Genomic DNA, 17,711 nt, shown 5'->3' with positions numbered 1-17,711 from the left:
TGCGCTCTTAGTTCGGCCATATGGCCGAACAGTTTGGCCGAACACCATCAGGTGTTCGGCCGAACCCGAACATCACCCGAACAGGGTGATGTTCTGCAGAACCCGAACAGTGGCGAACACTGTTCGCCCAACACTATCTGTGACTTCTCTAAACTCTTTGCAGTATAGTGATCATTATCTCCACCCCCCTTGCTGATGAAAGGTTTTTACTAATGTGTGTAGTAAAATAATTAGAACAGTCCTTATCTGCCTGACATTTCTGCTGTTGGGCAGGCCTGGGAAGTGGGAGGAAGTAGGGTAATAAAGGCCTCTGCAAAACTTTTAAATGTAAAAAGAAAAGGTAAAAGTTAAGGGTTTTTTTTAAATAATGAGCCACATTGTTGATGCATGTTTGATGTGCTATTGAGATGCCCTGGGTTCTAAAAATAGTACTTGGTTCATTTTAAAGGTAACTTGACTCAAAACTCATATAAGTACTTTAAACAGTAACAAGTTAAGAAAATAAATACAATATAATGAAAATACTTTAACCTTTATTTTCACCAGTTAAACATATTCACTTATCAGCAATAATAACAACCTTAACTTCCTATCAAACACAGAGGCGGCTGCTATTCTGTGCATGAAACAAAACATTTATTACAATACCGTCCATCACTTACAGAGACACATTACAAAATAAATCCACTTTTAACACACTTTTAGCTCATTTATTATATCAAGCAAGTCAAAATAAGTTTGCAATTACATTTAAAAGTTTGGACTCCATAGCACCAATTTCTTTCTTCTACAGCCGTTCATATTAAATTTGATGGAAAATCTCGTTTAACTAGGCTGTAAAATTTGTATACACTTAAGCCTGGTACACACACATCCAATTTTGAATGGCCAATCACTGACCGATCTTACAGCTTCCATATAGTATGAGGGGCAACAGATTTTTAGCATGAACAGATTGTGTAGGTAAGGTAAGCTTTCATACTATGTGGAAGTGGTAAAAATGGTCGATTATTGGCCAATCAAAACTGGATGTATAAACGCATCCATAGAGTGTGCTAATAGAAATCTGACAGCCTATGTTAACCAATTGGCTTAGTACAACTTTGGGGAGGAGACGCCCAGGGCAATAAATTGCATTAAAATAGAGAGGAATAGGTTGAGCCAGTTGTACAACAGCTACTGGAATATGTTCTTTTTATTGCACAAAAGGAAGACTATGCGTTTCGAAGGTTGATTCTGCTTCCTCATGCTAGTAATGATTGTGCCAGGTGGCTGATATGAGATGAGAATGAGCAAGATGAGTGAGGAAAGCACTTGTTCTCATCTCATACTAGCCACCTGCCACAATTTTTACTGACCTGAGGAAGCAGGGTAAACCTGCGAAATGCGTAGTCTCCCTTTTGTGCAATAAAAAACCTTTTCCAGTAGCCATTGTAGGACTGGCTCATTCATCTAAAGAGGTAAGCCGACCTAATTTTCTCAATTTTAATAATTTAATGTATTTTATTGCCCTAGCAACTTTGGTCAACTACAACAATTATTTGCTATAGTTCCAACTTTAAAATACCATAAGTGACAGTACAGGAGTCCCTCGGATGTCCACAGCCTTGGTGAGACCACCTAGGTGAGACCAGAACTTGCTACCATCAAACTTGCTACCATCAGTTAGGTCCTGTTACAGTGAGCAGAGTAGAAAGCCAACCCTGCTTGATATCGGTTACTGTGATAGCTAATAGTCTGTACTGAACATGCAAAATGGCTGCCTCCACATGAATTGTTCACACGTACACTTTAAATAAGACATTCAACGTTTCTTAGCAATCAGTTTCCACAAAACAAACAAAAAAAAGGTAGCAAATATCTTATCTCTATCAAGATACAGAAACACTTGAAGGATAACCTGAGTGAATGGAACATGAAAAGGTGCCATTGCTAGTTTCCTCTTAAAGTGGACCTGAACTCAGAACTCCTCTCTGCTCTAAAAGATACACAACAGAATAGTAACCATTAACCACTTAACGACCGCCTAACGCTGATAGGCGTCGGCGGGTCGTTAGTGGTATAGCATGGAAACGGCCACTCGATCAAGCAGCCTTTCCATGCCAGTTCATGGAGACTGTCTCCGTGAACAGTGTGCGAGCCGCCGATCGCAGGTCGCACGCATAATGTAAACACGCGGGGAAGAAATCCCCGCTGTTTACATTATACGGCGCTGCCGCAGCAGCGCCGTGATGTAGATCGGCGATCCCCAGCCTCTGATTGGCCGGGGATCGCCGGCATCTGATAGGCAGAAGCCTATCCTATCAGGCGCAGGACGGATATCCGTCCTGCGCCGCTCAGAGGGGAAGGGAGAGGGAGGGAACGGAGGTGAGGCCAGAAAACGCTGCGGAGGGGGGCTTTGAGGAGCCCTCCCCGCAAATCAATAATAGCCGGCGGCGATCAGACCCCCCCAGCAGGACATCCCCCTAGGGGGGGAAGTCTGATCGCCCTGGCACATACCTGATCGGTGCTGCGGGATGTAGAGCCCACGCAACACCGATCACTGGAATATACAAAAAAAAAAACATTTCTTTGTTACAGCTGATACAAATCCTATATAATAATAGGCAACTGTCCCTGCGTATAGCCTAGCCCGTTTTTAAATGGGCTAAGGTCACTAGTCCTAAAATAAATCTGCAGTTTCTACTTTCTGATTCATGAAAGCAGACATATTGTTTACAGCCTGTACTTTCAAATGGGCTTATCTGCCATAAGCAGTCATGTGACACCGAAGGAGATCAAATTACAACTAGTGATTACACAAAAATGAGGGGGAGTTACACAGGCTAAACTCTCTAAATACATAAAGAGTGTATTTCTGTTACGCTTTTCTTGAGTCCTGTGCAAGAGTTCAGGTCCACTTTAAAGTGACCCTGCAGGGGGTCTCTGCATACTTATCTGGCAGTAAGGATGCACACCACACTAGGCAGGCTTTGCCCCTCAGCAGCACTGGCTGCTCTCACAGATGGGATTCTGCTGTGGAGTCCCCACAGTCAGGGATGGTTTTAGGTAAAATTAATGTTGGGCACCTTAAGCTTTCATATTTATGCAAACAATGGCGCAGCACGGTCCTTAGTAATATGGATTCTCTTATACTTCTTATTTCCTGCTTCTTTGGCATACACAAACCACCACCACACCCTGATTGGAAAACGACTCACCCTCTGCTAAGACCACCAGTAAGGTCTTAGTTATGCCTCGGGGTTATTCCTGGGTCACCCCCGACCCTCTGAGCCAATGTCTGGAGTGTGTGGTTATCCTGGTTCACACTGCTGCCAGTGTTTCCTTCTGTAAGTGTTATAGTAGATCATACCTCCAAATGAAAAATCTCCCATCGTATAATATTGTTTATTTTAAAAACAACTATACAGTTTATGGCACTTACAAATTCCTCATTAAAAGTCACGCAGAGTATTTCCACGGGCTCCCCCCTGTATCGGTGGCCACTAGAGAGCTCTCATGATTTCCCCTGGGCTTCCTGCACTAAGGATCAGCTGGCGTGCACTCAGCCTTCCGCTCCCCAGCCGCGTCCACCCATCTCTCAGTCATTCCGTAGCCACTTTCGGGATCCGTCCTACTGGTTTTGGCACTCCATGACTCTTCAGGGGCAAGGATCTGGAGTGGCCACGAGTGCTTTTGTCATACTGGTAGCAGTACCTTCCATTTCTTCCCCATCTCCTCTCTAATCCAATCCTCTTATTAATTAGTTACTTTAATTATCATACTGTCCTGACAGTAAACTTGTAACCTCTACTCTCTCTGACTCGTGTGGCCCCTAAGAAGGCCCCACTGAATCCTCCAGAGGCTTTCTATGTCCTCCCCGCCCCCATCGCCCCTGGATGGGACCCCCTTTTAGTTCATGAGCGCACTCCCCTTGTTGCAAGAGCACGGCTGTAGTGCTCCTGCAAGAGCATGGCTGCGTGTGTGCAGTAGCTCCACCCATGGACAAGCAGCTTCTACTTACTGCGCTGGGACAGGAGCAGTACGGCTGTGCTCGTGTAAGTAGGGGAACGCTACCACAAGAACATATCCAAGGTGAACAGATGTTGCCAAAAGAGTAAAAATAGATAAAACTTTTAAAACATGGAGAGGCAGTGGTGGACTTACCTCCTACAAGTAGACACAAAAATGTATTAATGTTTAAAATATAGAAAATGTATTGATGCACTCCAAGGTTCTTTGCTTTTCACAGGTATGACCCTGCTTCATCAGGCAATGGGCTAGGAGTATATGGCAAATGCAGGTCTAAGTCTGGGCCAAGTGCCTCTGTTCAGGGGGTCTATGCGCAGCAATGGTGGGGGCAAGAAGGACACAGGAAGCCCAGGCTTCCCTCTAAATAGGTAAGTTTCTATTTTGTCACTTATATTTAACCTCAGCCTCAGGAACACTTTAAAGTCCTTCTGAGGGGCCTCCCTTTTGTTGAATATTGTTATATACACTGAAGTATGAGGACTCGAATTTAAAAAAAAATAAAGATGCAAGCCTCCATATTCCATTCAGTTCAGGTTACCTCTAACTCGATCAAACCAGTGTTTATAGATAACATCCATTGGGCCTGATTCATGTAGCTCGGTAATATGGTCTTGCTCAAGCAGCTCACAACATTTTTACTGGTCCTTACTGTACACCAGAAAAGCAGGGCCAGATTTCTGGACATGCCACAAAGGCCCGGGCTTTGGGCGGCTGCAGCCCAAGGCGGCACCTGAATATAAAAGAGGAGTTGCTGCATATGAAAGAGAAGGCTGAAAATGGAAGCGCAACACATGAAAAGGGAAACTGATGCCCAAGGGAGCTGTTCACGAAAGGAAGGGGCTACAGTACATAGATGATACACATGAAAGAGGGGGCTGAACAACATCCTTGGCATAGGGCATGCATGTCAAACCTGGCCCACAGGCCAAATCTGGCCCTCAGACCCATTCAATTTGGCCCTCAAGTGGTTTCCTCACTTTGCATTATGTTTGGCCCACTTTAGACCACCAGGGAAGCTATATTGGAGGTGAAGCCCTTGCACACCAGGGAAGTCATATGGGGGAGGTAGGGGGAAAGCACTACAGACAAGGGAACTGTACTTTGGGTTGATTTGGACTTTAACCCTTTAGTAGCCAATTTATTTAGAGCATACATGTGAAGCCTCTGGCCCACATGCCACATTTGGCCTGCAGAGCTATCAAATTTGGCCCTCAAGTGGTTTTCTTTCTTTGCATTATGTTTGGCCCACTCTAGACCACCAGGAAAACTACATTGAGGGTGAAGCCCTTGAACACCAGGGAAGCCAGATGAGGGAGGTAGGGGGAAAGCACTAAACACCAGGGAACTGTATAGGGGAGGGTGGGGGCCTCTAGACATCAGGGAACTCTATAAGGGAAGTAGGACAACTAGACACCAAGGAACTGCATAGGGGAGGAAGGAGGACCACTTAACACCAGGGAACTGTATAGGCGTTGGAGGGGAGCCATTAGACACCTGGGAACTTTATAAGGGTAGAAGGGGGCCAGTAGACATTGAGGATGGCCCGCAACTAGGTCCCAGTGTACATTATCGGCCCACTTTGTATTTGAGTTTGACACCCCTGGCCTAGGTATAAATATAATAAGTATAAATCCGGCCTTGCAGAATAATACCAAGTGTTGCACAATTAGCGCAACCCGTGGTACACAGGTGACGTGAGCGTTGCTACGGTAACACACAGCTGGGGTAAATATCAGTAAAAATGCCATGCGCTGGCAGCAATAATACTGGAGTTACGTGAATCAGGCCGTTTATCGCACATGCTTTGCCAGGTCATCCTTTCTGCAAGAAAAAAAATATATCCAAAAAAAAGGTGAATTTCCTATCACAGAAATGACAGAAGATTACATCATTTTACACTAAACAAAAAAAGTCACACTTATTCACAGGTTGATCATTACGACATCAGCATCTGTGTTTGTCTTCACAATTTAAAGTATAGTATTAGTTATGCTGTGTAGTCAGAAAAATAATTCTACATAGCAATTTGATATTGCCCGCTATCTGTGTAGTACCTCTTTCAGAACTGCAGAGGTCAGTGTTGCAACAGCTGCTTGGGTAGAATGGCGATCTATATTTACACCGCCCTCCAATTGGCAATGCTAATAATCAGGGATGAGCCACGGATTAAAAACATATTTCATCCTCCTAATTACTGCACCTGAGCGGGAGTGTGCGGGGGGGTTAAACTTACCCAGCAGGCGTCTTCTTTAGCCCATCCCTCGGCGCCTCCCAAGCTGCGTTCCAATCCGCATCACGTGAGTACAAACACTTCCTCCTTCCGGGTTGAAGAAGGAAGATTTTGGAGTCACGAGACTGTGGCTTGGAGCGCAGCGTGGGAGGCACCATGGGACAGGTTAAAGAAGATGCCTGCTGGGTAAATTTAATTTTCGATTTTTTTAATGGGAACCTAAACTGAGAGGGATCAGGATGTTTCCTTAAACAATACCAGATGCCTGGCATTGCTGGCAGTCCTGCTGATCTCTTTGGCTGTAGTAGTGGCTGAATCACACACCTGAAACAAGCATGCAGCTAATCCAGTTTGACTTCAGTCAGAGCACCTGATCTGCATGCTTGTTGAGGGGCTGTGGCTAAAAGTATTAGAGACACAGGATCAGCAGGAGAGTCAGGCAACTGGTATTATTTTAAAAGGAAAAATCCATATCCTTCTCAGTTTAGGTTCCCTTTAGGCTGCATTTCCACTTGTGCGGTGGGAATCCTCACGGGAAAACTTTGCATGCGGATGCGAATTTCACATGCGGGTCTATGCGTATTTCCATGCGAATTCGCATGGATGATGATGTATGCGAATTTAACCATGGCAGTGCTGGTGTGATTTTCCATTGTTTCTATGCGAATTCGCATGCAAATTCGCATGAAAATTCGCATAACCAAACCGCATGCGAATTTCCTATTAAATACATTGTATGCGATTCACATAGCGGTATGCGGTATACAAATTCTGATGGCTCTGCCATGCAAATTTTTTCTGCACAGAAAAACGCAAAGGAATCCTGACAAGTGGAAACAGTCCCATTCACTTGTAATGCTATGTGAATTCGCATGCGAAAAACGCATGCGAATTCGCGATAGTGGAAATGGGCCCTACAAGACTTCAAAAGCATCAGATCTGTGGATCGGTATTTAGAAGGTGTAAAGCTGGCCATACACTATTCAATTGTCACTAGATTTTGTTTACGATTTTAAGGGACAACTGCAGTGAGAGGGATATGGAGGCTGTCATATGCAGGGCCGGCGCTACCATTAAGGCAAAGGAGGCAGCTGCCCCAGGGCCCCAGAGCTTGTAGGGGCCCCCAGTGGCTACAAGAGGAAAAAAAAAATTTCAAATCGGCCTTATAGTTTTTGAGAAAATCGATTTTAAAGTTTCAAAAGAAAAAAAAATACACATTTAAAAACCTGCCGACTTTAATGGTTAATAGCAAATCCACCTTAAATGCTAGAAACCCTAAATTTGCAGGATATGTTAAGGAGATCATTAGGAATAAGAGGAAAAAATAATTTTTCAAAAAGACCTTATAGTTTTTGAGAAAATCGATTTTAAAGTTTCGAAGGAAAAAAGTATATTTTTAAATGCGGTAAATGTCACTTTTAGTAGCAAACCTAACGGTAGTGTAATTTTACATGCATCAAACGAAAGCGCAATAAATTTCCTGACGGGGTTTCCAGGGGGTCTATACGCAGCCGCAGCGCTTTGGCCAGGGATCGCTATACAGCCGCAATATGGCTGTATGAAGAGCCCTGGCATTTTTTTCTATTTTCCCAATTTTTTTTTTTATGTTTAGAGTGTAGGAATTAAAAAAAAAAATTATGTGGGGTCCCTCCTCCTGACACTTTTTAACCCCTTGTCCCCCATGCAGGCTGGGATAGCCAGAATGTGGAGCTCCGACCGATTGGGACTTCACACCCTGTTATACCAGCTGCAAAAAAGGTCCCCTAATACCGATTTTTGTTCCGGGGTATCTGTTGGGGGGGGGGGGGGGCCCAGGTTTATTTTGCCCTGGGGCCCCATTGTTGCTTAAACCGGCCCTGGTCATATGTATTTCCTGTTAAGCAATACCAGTTGCCTGGCAGCCCTGGTGATGCTCTGCCTGTAATACTTTTAGCCACAGACCCTGAACAAGCATGAAGCAGATCAGGTGTTTCTGCCATTATTGTCAGCAGAGGCGGGACAAGGTCCTTCAGCACCCAAGGCTGAGACACCAAAGTGCGCCCCTCCATCCCTCCCACCCCAGCTGTCACACACTGATTGCTATTAGACTAATAGGTGCCACAGGGCCCCCAACCTCCCCAACACCTTAATCTCTAGTTTTCTGGCCTGCAGTCACTGCTATGTATCCCCTTTTCTTATTTCTTTCTGCTTCAAACACAATTGGGAATGACAGCGGAATGAATTGTGCACCCCCTCCTACACTGCGCCCTGAGGCTGGGGCCTCTCCAGCCTCTGCCTCGGCCCTGATTGTCAGATCTAATAGATTATCTGCATGCTTATTTCTGGTGTTATTCAGAACTACTGTAGCCAAATAGATCAGCAGTGCTGGCAGGCAACCGGTATTGTTTAAAAGGAAATACAGTAATATGGCAGTTTCCATATTCATCTCACTTCAGTTGTCATTTAATGGCTACAGTCGATTGAAAGATAGATCTGCAATATTGGTTTTTAGTCTGTCATAAAAAAATATTATAATATCAATTGTAGTATCGTTGTATTAATCAAAAACAAAAAAAATGAGTTATAATTGTGTATGGCGAGCTTTGAGCTGGGTTCACGCAAGACCACAGTCACAACATGGATGGTCACAGTATGATCCACTATGTCCCTTCATTGATGTCCTACTATCTGTTGGTGTCTGTTGTAATGGATATGCCATAGATGGTATGCTATCTATGACATGTCCAATTACCGTGCTGTGTCTGAAAAAGTCATCCAGGATGAGACTTTGCATTCCGTCGCTGCCACCGACACAATGGACAAAACACACGTTAGAACGTGTCTGAACAGATCCTATAGTTAAAGTGGGATTGTCAGCCACAAAATCAAAATCCAATTACTCACTGCTCTGTGTTTATTATGTAGTCTACATGCAGTCTGCATTACAAGCATTCCAATATAATCATAAATGTTTCTGCTGTAATGAATCTTATCTCAGTCAGCCTGGCTCTATTTTAATACATTGCAGAGGAGAGGGAAGCTTGTTATTTCCCCTCCTACATTCCTGCTCCTCACTGATTGGCTGAGGGCAGTTCAGTGTGAAAGGAGGCTGAGAAGGGGAATACACCTCACCCCTCTGCAGAAGCTGCTGAAATATGATATGTGCTGTCCTCAAATGTGGCTACAAAGCAAGCTAGATATGACAGTGCCGTTTCTAGGAGAAAGAAAGAAAGAGTAAGGGAGGAAATGACATCAGGATTGGTTTCAATCAGAGGCAGTAAAGATGGAAGATGCCTGGAACTGTTTTCTCTTAATTTAGTATATAAAATTCACTGAAATCAAAACGTAGACAGTACAGTACATATGTAAGTAAAATACGTTTTTATCTATTTATATATGTGTTTTTATCCTGGGATAGTATGGCTGTCCCTGCTGCTTTAACATAGGCTCCATCTACATGTCAGTTTGTCCTTCGTGGGAAACGGTCTGATTTGGGCTGTAGTGTGAACCAAACCTAATAATTTTTGGGTACCTCCATTCTCCTAGTCCAAAGATTCCATATTTCTCCCGCTCCCTGTTCCCCTGTGCACTATTCTGAAATGTCACAGAGAGGAGGGGGGGGGGGGGGACCCATCAGATTATGCATAATGGCTAAACAGAGGTACAAGTATTTTAGAAGAATTTGTTGAGAAGAAATAAACAGCTCCATCTCTCTACTTACTTGATTAATACTGTGTAGACAAAGTATGTGCACATAGATGTCTTAAACTACTATATTTTATGTGTATTTGCAGTGAGTTGCATAGCGTGGGTAATGGTCACTCTGTATACTTTTAACTTTGTCTTGGAGCATCCCACATCCTAGAGGGATACTTTTAACTGAATCTCTGTGCATTCCGGGGGCCCAAATCCTAGAGGCCATTTAAGCCTTTAAAGCGGACCTGAACTCTTGCACAGCACACAATGAAACGTCTTTTTTCCACATATAGTTGCTGAAGAAATTCACTGCTCACTGAACCCTTTTCAGCTCTCTCGAATCACTGGAAGATATGATGGGGAAGAGGACAAGCACTGATGCTGTGAACACCTCGGAAGTGCTTTTAGACTGTGTGAAAACAATACATTTGCTTAGTTAAGCAGATGCCCATGTGCCCCTACTGTTAGGAGGAGCCCTGCCGTTTCTGATACTGTATTCGCAGTTTCTCTAGTTGCTCCTTACACCTGGAGTGGGCAAGGTAGAGGCTCTGGTTTTCTATAGTGAGCTGGTCGTACTCTTGTTCTAAGTGAGCAGCTTCTGTGCTTTGCTTCTCAAACTGATCCAGTCTGGCCATTAGCTCCTTTCTGGAAACAAACACAGGAAGGTAGGTTAAAATACGACACTGTAAAATACAGAAACTGCAAAGAAACTATGCATCACGTTCATTATATTTCTTCCAAGTTTTTAAACTTCCAACTCTAGGCAGAAGTATTTTTCTATCCTATGCAGGCACTCGGTAGCATAGCTTGTTATATACTTGTAGTTTGCAGGAAGTGGAATTTTAAGACCTCTTAAAACAGAAATCAAGCTGCAGGGGTGTCAACTGTCCAGCTGCAGGAAAATACAGTTACAAAATAGATTTGTAAATTTAAAAATGGGGTGTCAAAAGTAAAGTACAGTACTTATAATTTACACTGAACCGTGGGCGTAAAATTGCCCCTGTTACCCCTGTTGGGAGGGGAGGGGGGCAGCAGCTTGGTGGGCCCGGTCCTGTGGGTATGCACCCAGCCAATCACTATGCAGCTTCTGTACCTGTCATGTGACATGAGACGGAAGCTGCATAGTGATTGGTTGGCTGCACGGCACTTGTATGGCGAAGGGGGGTGAAGAGGACCTGTATCACCGTTGGGAGCAGGTAACACATATAATGCTCCTCCACTGCTCTGCATAACCACAGGACCCAGACCCCCATAGTTTCAAGCCCCCTTCCCTCCCCCCCCCCCCCCCCCCCCCCCAGCTCCCCTGCTACCTAGTGATGGAGATTGTGGGGGGTTGTGCAATAAAAACATGTCTGCTTTCAAAATGCAACAACTGTAGTTTTGGGTGGATTTGGACTTTAACCCTTTATTAGCCAATTTATTTAGAGCATACATGCCACGTCTGGCCAGCAGAGCCATCAAATTTGGCCCGCAAGTGGTTTCCTTACTTTGCATTATGTTTGGCCCACTCTAGGCCACCAGGAAAGCTACATTGAGGGTGAAGCCCTAGGACACCAGGGAAGCCATATGGGGAGGGAGGCGGAAAGCACTAGACACCAGGGAACTGTATAGGGGAAGGAGTGAGGACCACTTAACACCAGGGAACTGTATAGAGTAGGGAGGACCACTTAACACCAGGGAACTGTATAGAGTAGGGAGGACCACTAGACACCAGAGAACTGCATAGGGGAGGGAGGAGGCATTAGACACCAGGGAACTGTATAGTGGAGGGAGGACCACTAGACACCAGGGAACTGTATAGAGGAGGGAGGACCACTAGACACCAGGGAACTGTATAGAGGAGGGAGGACCACTAGACACCAGGGAACTATATAGAGGAGGGAGGACCACTAGACACCAGGGAACTGTATAGTGGAGGGAGGACCACTAGACGCCAGGGAACTGTATTGGGGAAGGAGTGAGGCCCACTTAACACCAGGGAACTGTATAGAGTAGGGAGGACCACTAGACACCAGAGAACTGCATAGGGGAGGAAGGAGGCATTAGACACCAGGGAACTGTATAGAGGAGGGAGGACCACTAGACACCAGGGAACTGTATAGTGGAGGGAGGACCACTAGACACCAGGGAACTGTATAGAGGAGGGAGGACCACTAGACACCAGGGAACTGTATAGAGGAGGGAGGACCACTAGACACCAGAGAACTGCATAGGGGAGGGAGGACCACTAGACACCAGGGAACTGTATAGAGGAGGGAGGACCACTAGACACCAGGGAACTGTATAGTGGAGGGAGGACCACTAGACACCAGGGAACTGTATAGAGGAGGGAGGACCACAAGACACCAGGGAACTGTATAGAGGAGGGAGGACCACTAGACACCAGGGAACTGTATAGAGTGGGGAGGACCACTAGACACCAGAGAACTGCATAGGGGAGGGAGGACCACTAGACACCAGGGAACTGTATAGAGGAGGGAGGACCACTAGACACCAGAGAACTGCATAGGGGAGGGACAGGGGCGTAGCAATAGGGGTTGCAGAAGTAGCGACCGCATCGGGGCCCTTGGGCCAGAGGGGCCCCATGGGGCCCTTCCTCAACCAAAGCGTTAGCTGTTTATTGGTCCTGTGGTGGTAATAATCACCTCTATAGATGCTTTGAATCGTAGTAATCATTAACAAACTGTTCCCCATCCGATTCTTGCACCTCTAATACTATGTATGACCCAAGGGAGGTTTTGTTGCGCCGTATCAAGTGTTATATATAGAGTGCTGGGAGGGGCCCCATGTAAAACTCGCACCGGGGCCCATAGCTCCAAAGCTACGCCACTGGGGAGGGAGGAGGCATTAGACATCAGGGAACTGTATGAGGGGATCATTAGATACCAGGTAACGTTATAAGAGAGGGAAGTAGCCACAAGAAATGGAGGTTGGCCCGCAATTTGGTCCCAGTGTTCAATTTCAGCCCACTTTGTATTTGAGTATGACACCTCTGATTTAGAGGCTTGCTCCAGGCCAAATAAGTTTTTTTTATTTATTACTTGTTACGTTTCCTTGCTTCTAATAGGGAAGGTCAGAAATGCCCATTTCTGATTCCACGGAAATTCCAATTTCGGCCAATGCCAGTTTCCGTTTTTTCCGATTTCAATTTTTCCGATTTCCAATTTTCGGTTTTTCCAATTTTGGAGGAGTATATTATTAGTAATTTTTTTGCATCAGAAAATTCACAAAAAATTTAAAAAAATTGTAAAAAAAAAAAATCGGATAACTGCAAATTGGAAAAATGGAAAATTAGTCTTTGGTCTAAATTGATTGCTCTAAAATTACCACGGTGATCCGATTTTTGCAGAAACATTCTGCAATTTCTGATTGGCCCAGTTCTGTGACTGGGCTAACATTACCGAGTTGCGGTAAATCGAAATTTCTGCAGAATTCCGATTTCCAGTTTCCAATTTCCGATGGGAAATGCCAGTTTTCGATTGGAAATGCGAAAATTTCAACTACGCAGACTCCAAATGAGCATCCATAGCTTTTAATTAGTACTGCTGTAATGTGTATTTATGGCCACTTGCCACTAGGGGGCAGTGTGAGACAATAACAGAGGACTCCTGTTATCAGTTTTTATATTTTCTGCTAGCAGAGAGACATCAAAACATTCACAGAATTTATAGCACAACGAGTTCTGTCGACTGAGGTCAAAAGCAGAGCACTTAAGCACTTATCTCAAATGAGATAACTCTATTGAAGCTGCTGATGGTCACACTCGCACCATCCCTTGATTGAAAGACCTGACTCTAATTTTCAGTAGAAATCATCTCAACAGAGAATAAAACTGTGAACGTCATGCACAAAACTGTCATCTATTTCCACTTACTTCCTCTCTTCCAAGAGTACAATATCTTTCTTCACCTGATGATACTCCTCTGCGATCTTGCAGTGCTGCTTAAACACCTGCATAGATTCCTTGGAGGTGTTACATGGTGGTAGAGGCTGAAAAACACACAAAATATTAGAGCAAACCTGAAGTGAAAAAAAAGTTAGATACTCATCACTGTTGAACACAGATATCAAATACAAGGCCCATGGGACACCTATAGCAATTGCATGCGATCGCAAAGACCTAACACTGTATAGAAGCATCGCTAGGCTATTGTCTAGCGATGCATTTGTACAGCACCGTAGTCCGCAACCTATGCGCCATAGAAATTGTTATGCAGTCGCTACAGATGCACAGGCTGGGGATAATTGTCAGTTGCCTGGCAGTTCTGCTGGTCTATCTGGCTGCAGGCGTGTCTGCATCACACCTGAAACAAGCATGAAGCTAATCTTGTCAAATCTGACAATGTCAGAAACACCTGATCTGTTCCATGCTTGTTCAGGGTTTATGGCTAAAAGTATTAGAGGCAGAGGATCAGCAGGGCTGCCAGGCAACTGGTATTTCTTAAAAGGAAATCAATATGGCAACCTCCATATACATTTCACTTGTCATTTAATGAGGAACTCCAGTGAAAATAATGTAATAAAAAAGTGCTTCATTTTTACAATAATTATGTATAAATGATTTAGTCAGTGTTTTCCCATTGTAAAAAATTTTAAATCCCTGATTTACATTCTGACATTTATTACATGGTGACATTTTTACTGCTGACAAGTGATGTAGCTGCTGCTTGCTGTTTTGGCAGTTGGAAACTGCTGTAAACAGCTATTTCCCACAATGTAACAAGGTTCACAGACAGGAAACTGCCAGAAGTACCTCGGTATTCAGAGCTTCTTGTGGGAGGGGTTTCACCACAATATCAGTCATACAGCGCCCCCTGATGGTCTGTTTATGAAAAGGAATAGATTTCTCATGTAAAAGGGGGTATCAGCTACTGATTGGGATAAAGTTCAATTCTTGGTCGGAGTTTCTCTTTAAGGCTGCTTTCACAGTGAGACGTTATAGGCGCACGTTAGAGCAGCCTGTAACGCAGCCCCACCACACAGTAATGAAAAATCAATGGGCTGTTCACAGTGCCCACGTTGCGTTACATTGTAACGCAGCACATCCGTTGAGAGTGCTGCATGCTGTGCGTTATGCGCGGACTGTGCGCACATGCTCAGTAGTGTTGGGGAGGAGTGGAGAGCGGCCAGGCACATGGCTAATTAATATTCACTACACAGTGTGACGTGCAGTGTTTACTTCCTGGAGCGGCCGCTCTGTGCGGCGATTGGCCGGGCGGGACCACGTGATGCCGCATGCGTCCAAGGGAACGCATCACGGCATCACGGATGCCAGAAAGAGCTACACAATGCGGCTCACTTTGATGTCCACACCAGAGAGCACCAGGCGTTGCGTTAGGGGCACGTTATGTGCCCTATAACGTCCCCTAAAACGCAACGTCCTGGTGTGTAACTAGCCTAAAGGAGGTGCACCAAACTGCTCAGCTTGCTTCGCCCCTTTTGTACTGTTTTTTTCTGCTGTGCACACTCTGCATACTATTTATATAGAATATAGCCCCTAGACTTGTACAATCACACTGGTGGTATTTTTAGGTCAGTACCTCTGTTTCTATTGCTATGTAATAAGAACCAGCACTGCATTGCTATAAGTCACGGAGTAACTTAGGTCAAGTAAAGGATCTGTGTCATTTTGTTCACCGCAGACATGAATTTACCTGAAGCTGCTGCTCTAGGTCTGGAAAGGACAGAGGGAAGGCATTTTCCGCAGAAGGTTCATCTGTAAGACACAAAAACACATCAGTCACGCTGTATCATAGCATTGAGTTATCTCTCCATGGTTTCTCACCTTATCTATGTGATACCTTTTCAATTCTAGTGAGTAAAACAATGCTACATAAAGAAACATAGGTTGGCAGGGAGCACGTGGCAATTATACCGTTAGTTACGCTGAGTATGTAGAGTGTGTGACCACCTTGTGTTACCTAGGTGACACAGATCATACTAATTGGGCAATATGCACTATATACTCAGCATAATTAATAGTAATAGTGGGACGGAGGAGGACGGGAAAGCCTTGAGAGGATCCAGCGACTTCCCCCTCTCTTTTTATATGTTACAAGAAGGGGTGTAACAATAAACCCTGCAAGGGATGCAGCCGCAGGGGGGCCCAGAAGCTACAGAGGGCCCCGTCCTGTGAGACTGACAACTAAGGGCAAGGAGAGAAAACACTTCCTGCTCTCTGCACAATTGTTCGAATGACTGCATCTGCTCAGCCACTGATAACAAATCATACAAAGTTTTGTTGACAAAGATTTGTAGACAGTCCCTAATCAGTGTGCAGGGGGAGGGGGCCCCAATCAAAGTTTTGCAGGAGGGCCCAGTGATTCCTAGTTGCGCCCCTGGCAAGTCCTCTTTAAGTATAATGTTGTAACCTGTCAATGATGAATTGGCAAAAGGAGGGCTTGAGCAGAAGCACCCTTTGGGGAACACATACAATGGTCCTGATATTCTAAGGGTGGAGCAAAGGGGAGAACGTAAGTGAAACGTTTTTAAACTGTGTGCAACTAGGAGGCAGAAGTTTTGGTTTGTTGGAAGATGGTTGTGTGTTCAGCTGGCAAACAACCAGACAACCAACTGATAACAGGTTGTTTGCCAGATCCAACCGGTGGAACAACCTGGCTGCAGGTTGGCCACGTGTGTACAAGTCTCTTAAAGAGACTCTGTAACAAAAAAAAGTTCCCTTGGGGGGTACTCACCTCGGTAAGGGGAAGCCTCAGGGTCCCAATGAGGCTTTCCCCTCCCCTGTAGCTGCAGGCAGTCCAGCGCTGGCTCCCCCAAAGAGTCCCGCAATCTGTGCTCGACAAGCCTTACAAGGCTTGCTATATTTACGTTCCCTGGCTCCAGCGGGGGCGCTGTTGCGGCTCTCAGCACGGAGATAGACGAAAATAGCCGATCTCTGTCGGGTCCTCGATAGGATCCAGAGGCTTCCCCCTCCCGAGGTGAGTACCCCCCAGGGGGACTTTTTGACGTTACAGGTTTTCTTTGAACAACTTCATTGTTTTTGAATGTGGACATCTTGTGCAGTCTGTCGTTTAGCTTGCGCACATAGTATTTAAAGGCCCTTACACACAACGTACACATGTCTGTAGCTGTGAGCAGCAACAAACAGACAAGAGACATCAACTGATTAACAGCAGCGACAATTCGTGCTCACGACAGTTGTACACATGCGACAACAGAAAGGGCGAAGACACGGTGGAAGTTGTCCGTGACAGATAGAGCCGACAACCGGATGACTGTTGAGAGCGACTTTACTGTCTGCAGAAGACTTCCATACACACGTGAGGACAACGACAGACTTCGCAAACCGTCGCTCAATATGTGTCTGTACAGACATTTGTACTCCGTGTGTATGGGCCTTAAAGCAGAATGAAGCCCAGCATTTCTACTTTGCTCTAATAGATTATTTACAGCATATTATATACAACTAGCATTTTTTTTTTACTAGAACTGCATTCAAAGGGTTAACACAGGCTTTAGAAGCTTCCCTTCCAGCAGAGCTGGTGGCTTCCGAACTTTACATAATGTTATCTTGTGTTTAATTGTATCAAGTGAGAAATGTAAACAAAGCCTTCTCTCACACTGCCGGGTCCCCTGAACAAAGTCGGACAAGCATAAATGCTTTCTGATGCTTTCTGATTAAGTTAGAGGATGAATAAAGCAGTTATAAATAAAATGCAAAGTCAGCTTTCAGAGTAAAATTAGTGTACTTTAGGAACGTATAATTCCTAAATGAATAATAATACTTTTGCACAAAAGCAAATATGCTAACCGTATGGCATATAAAAAGTAGGAA

General features: G+C 44.8%; 1 protein-coding gene across 1 annotated transcript in view; it reads right to left on the bottom strand.

Moving 5' to 3' along the window:
• Positions 1–1,225: 1,225 nt before the first annotated feature.
• Positions 1,226–17,711, bottom strand: part of MAP3K7CL (MAP3K7 C-terminal like) — a 64,277-nt gene continuing 47,791 nt past the window's right edge. The window contains exons 3-5 of the mRNA XM_068270602.1: positions 15,571–15,632; positions 13,791–13,906; positions 1,226–10,561 (exon numbers count right to left, since the gene is read on the bottom strand). Of these exons, the coding sequence (XP_068126703.1) occupies positions 10,381–10,561; positions 13,791–13,906; positions 15,571–15,632 (359 nt within the window). The 3' untranslated portion in view covers positions 1,226–10,380. The remainder of the gene's footprint in view (positions 10,562–13,790; positions 13,907–15,570; positions 15,633–17,711) is intronic.

Source organism: Hyperolius riggenbachi, chromosome 2 (assembly GCF_040937935.1).
Source record: "Hyperolius riggenbachi isolate aHypRig1 chromosome 2, aHypRig1.pri, whole genome shotgun sequence".
NCBI lineage: Eukaryota > Metazoa > Chordata > Amphibia > Anura > Hyperoliidae > Hyperolius > Hyperolius riggenbachi.
The sequence above is the reverse complement of the archived record's forward strand: the minus strand, read 5'-3'. Positions and strand labels throughout refer to the sequence as shown.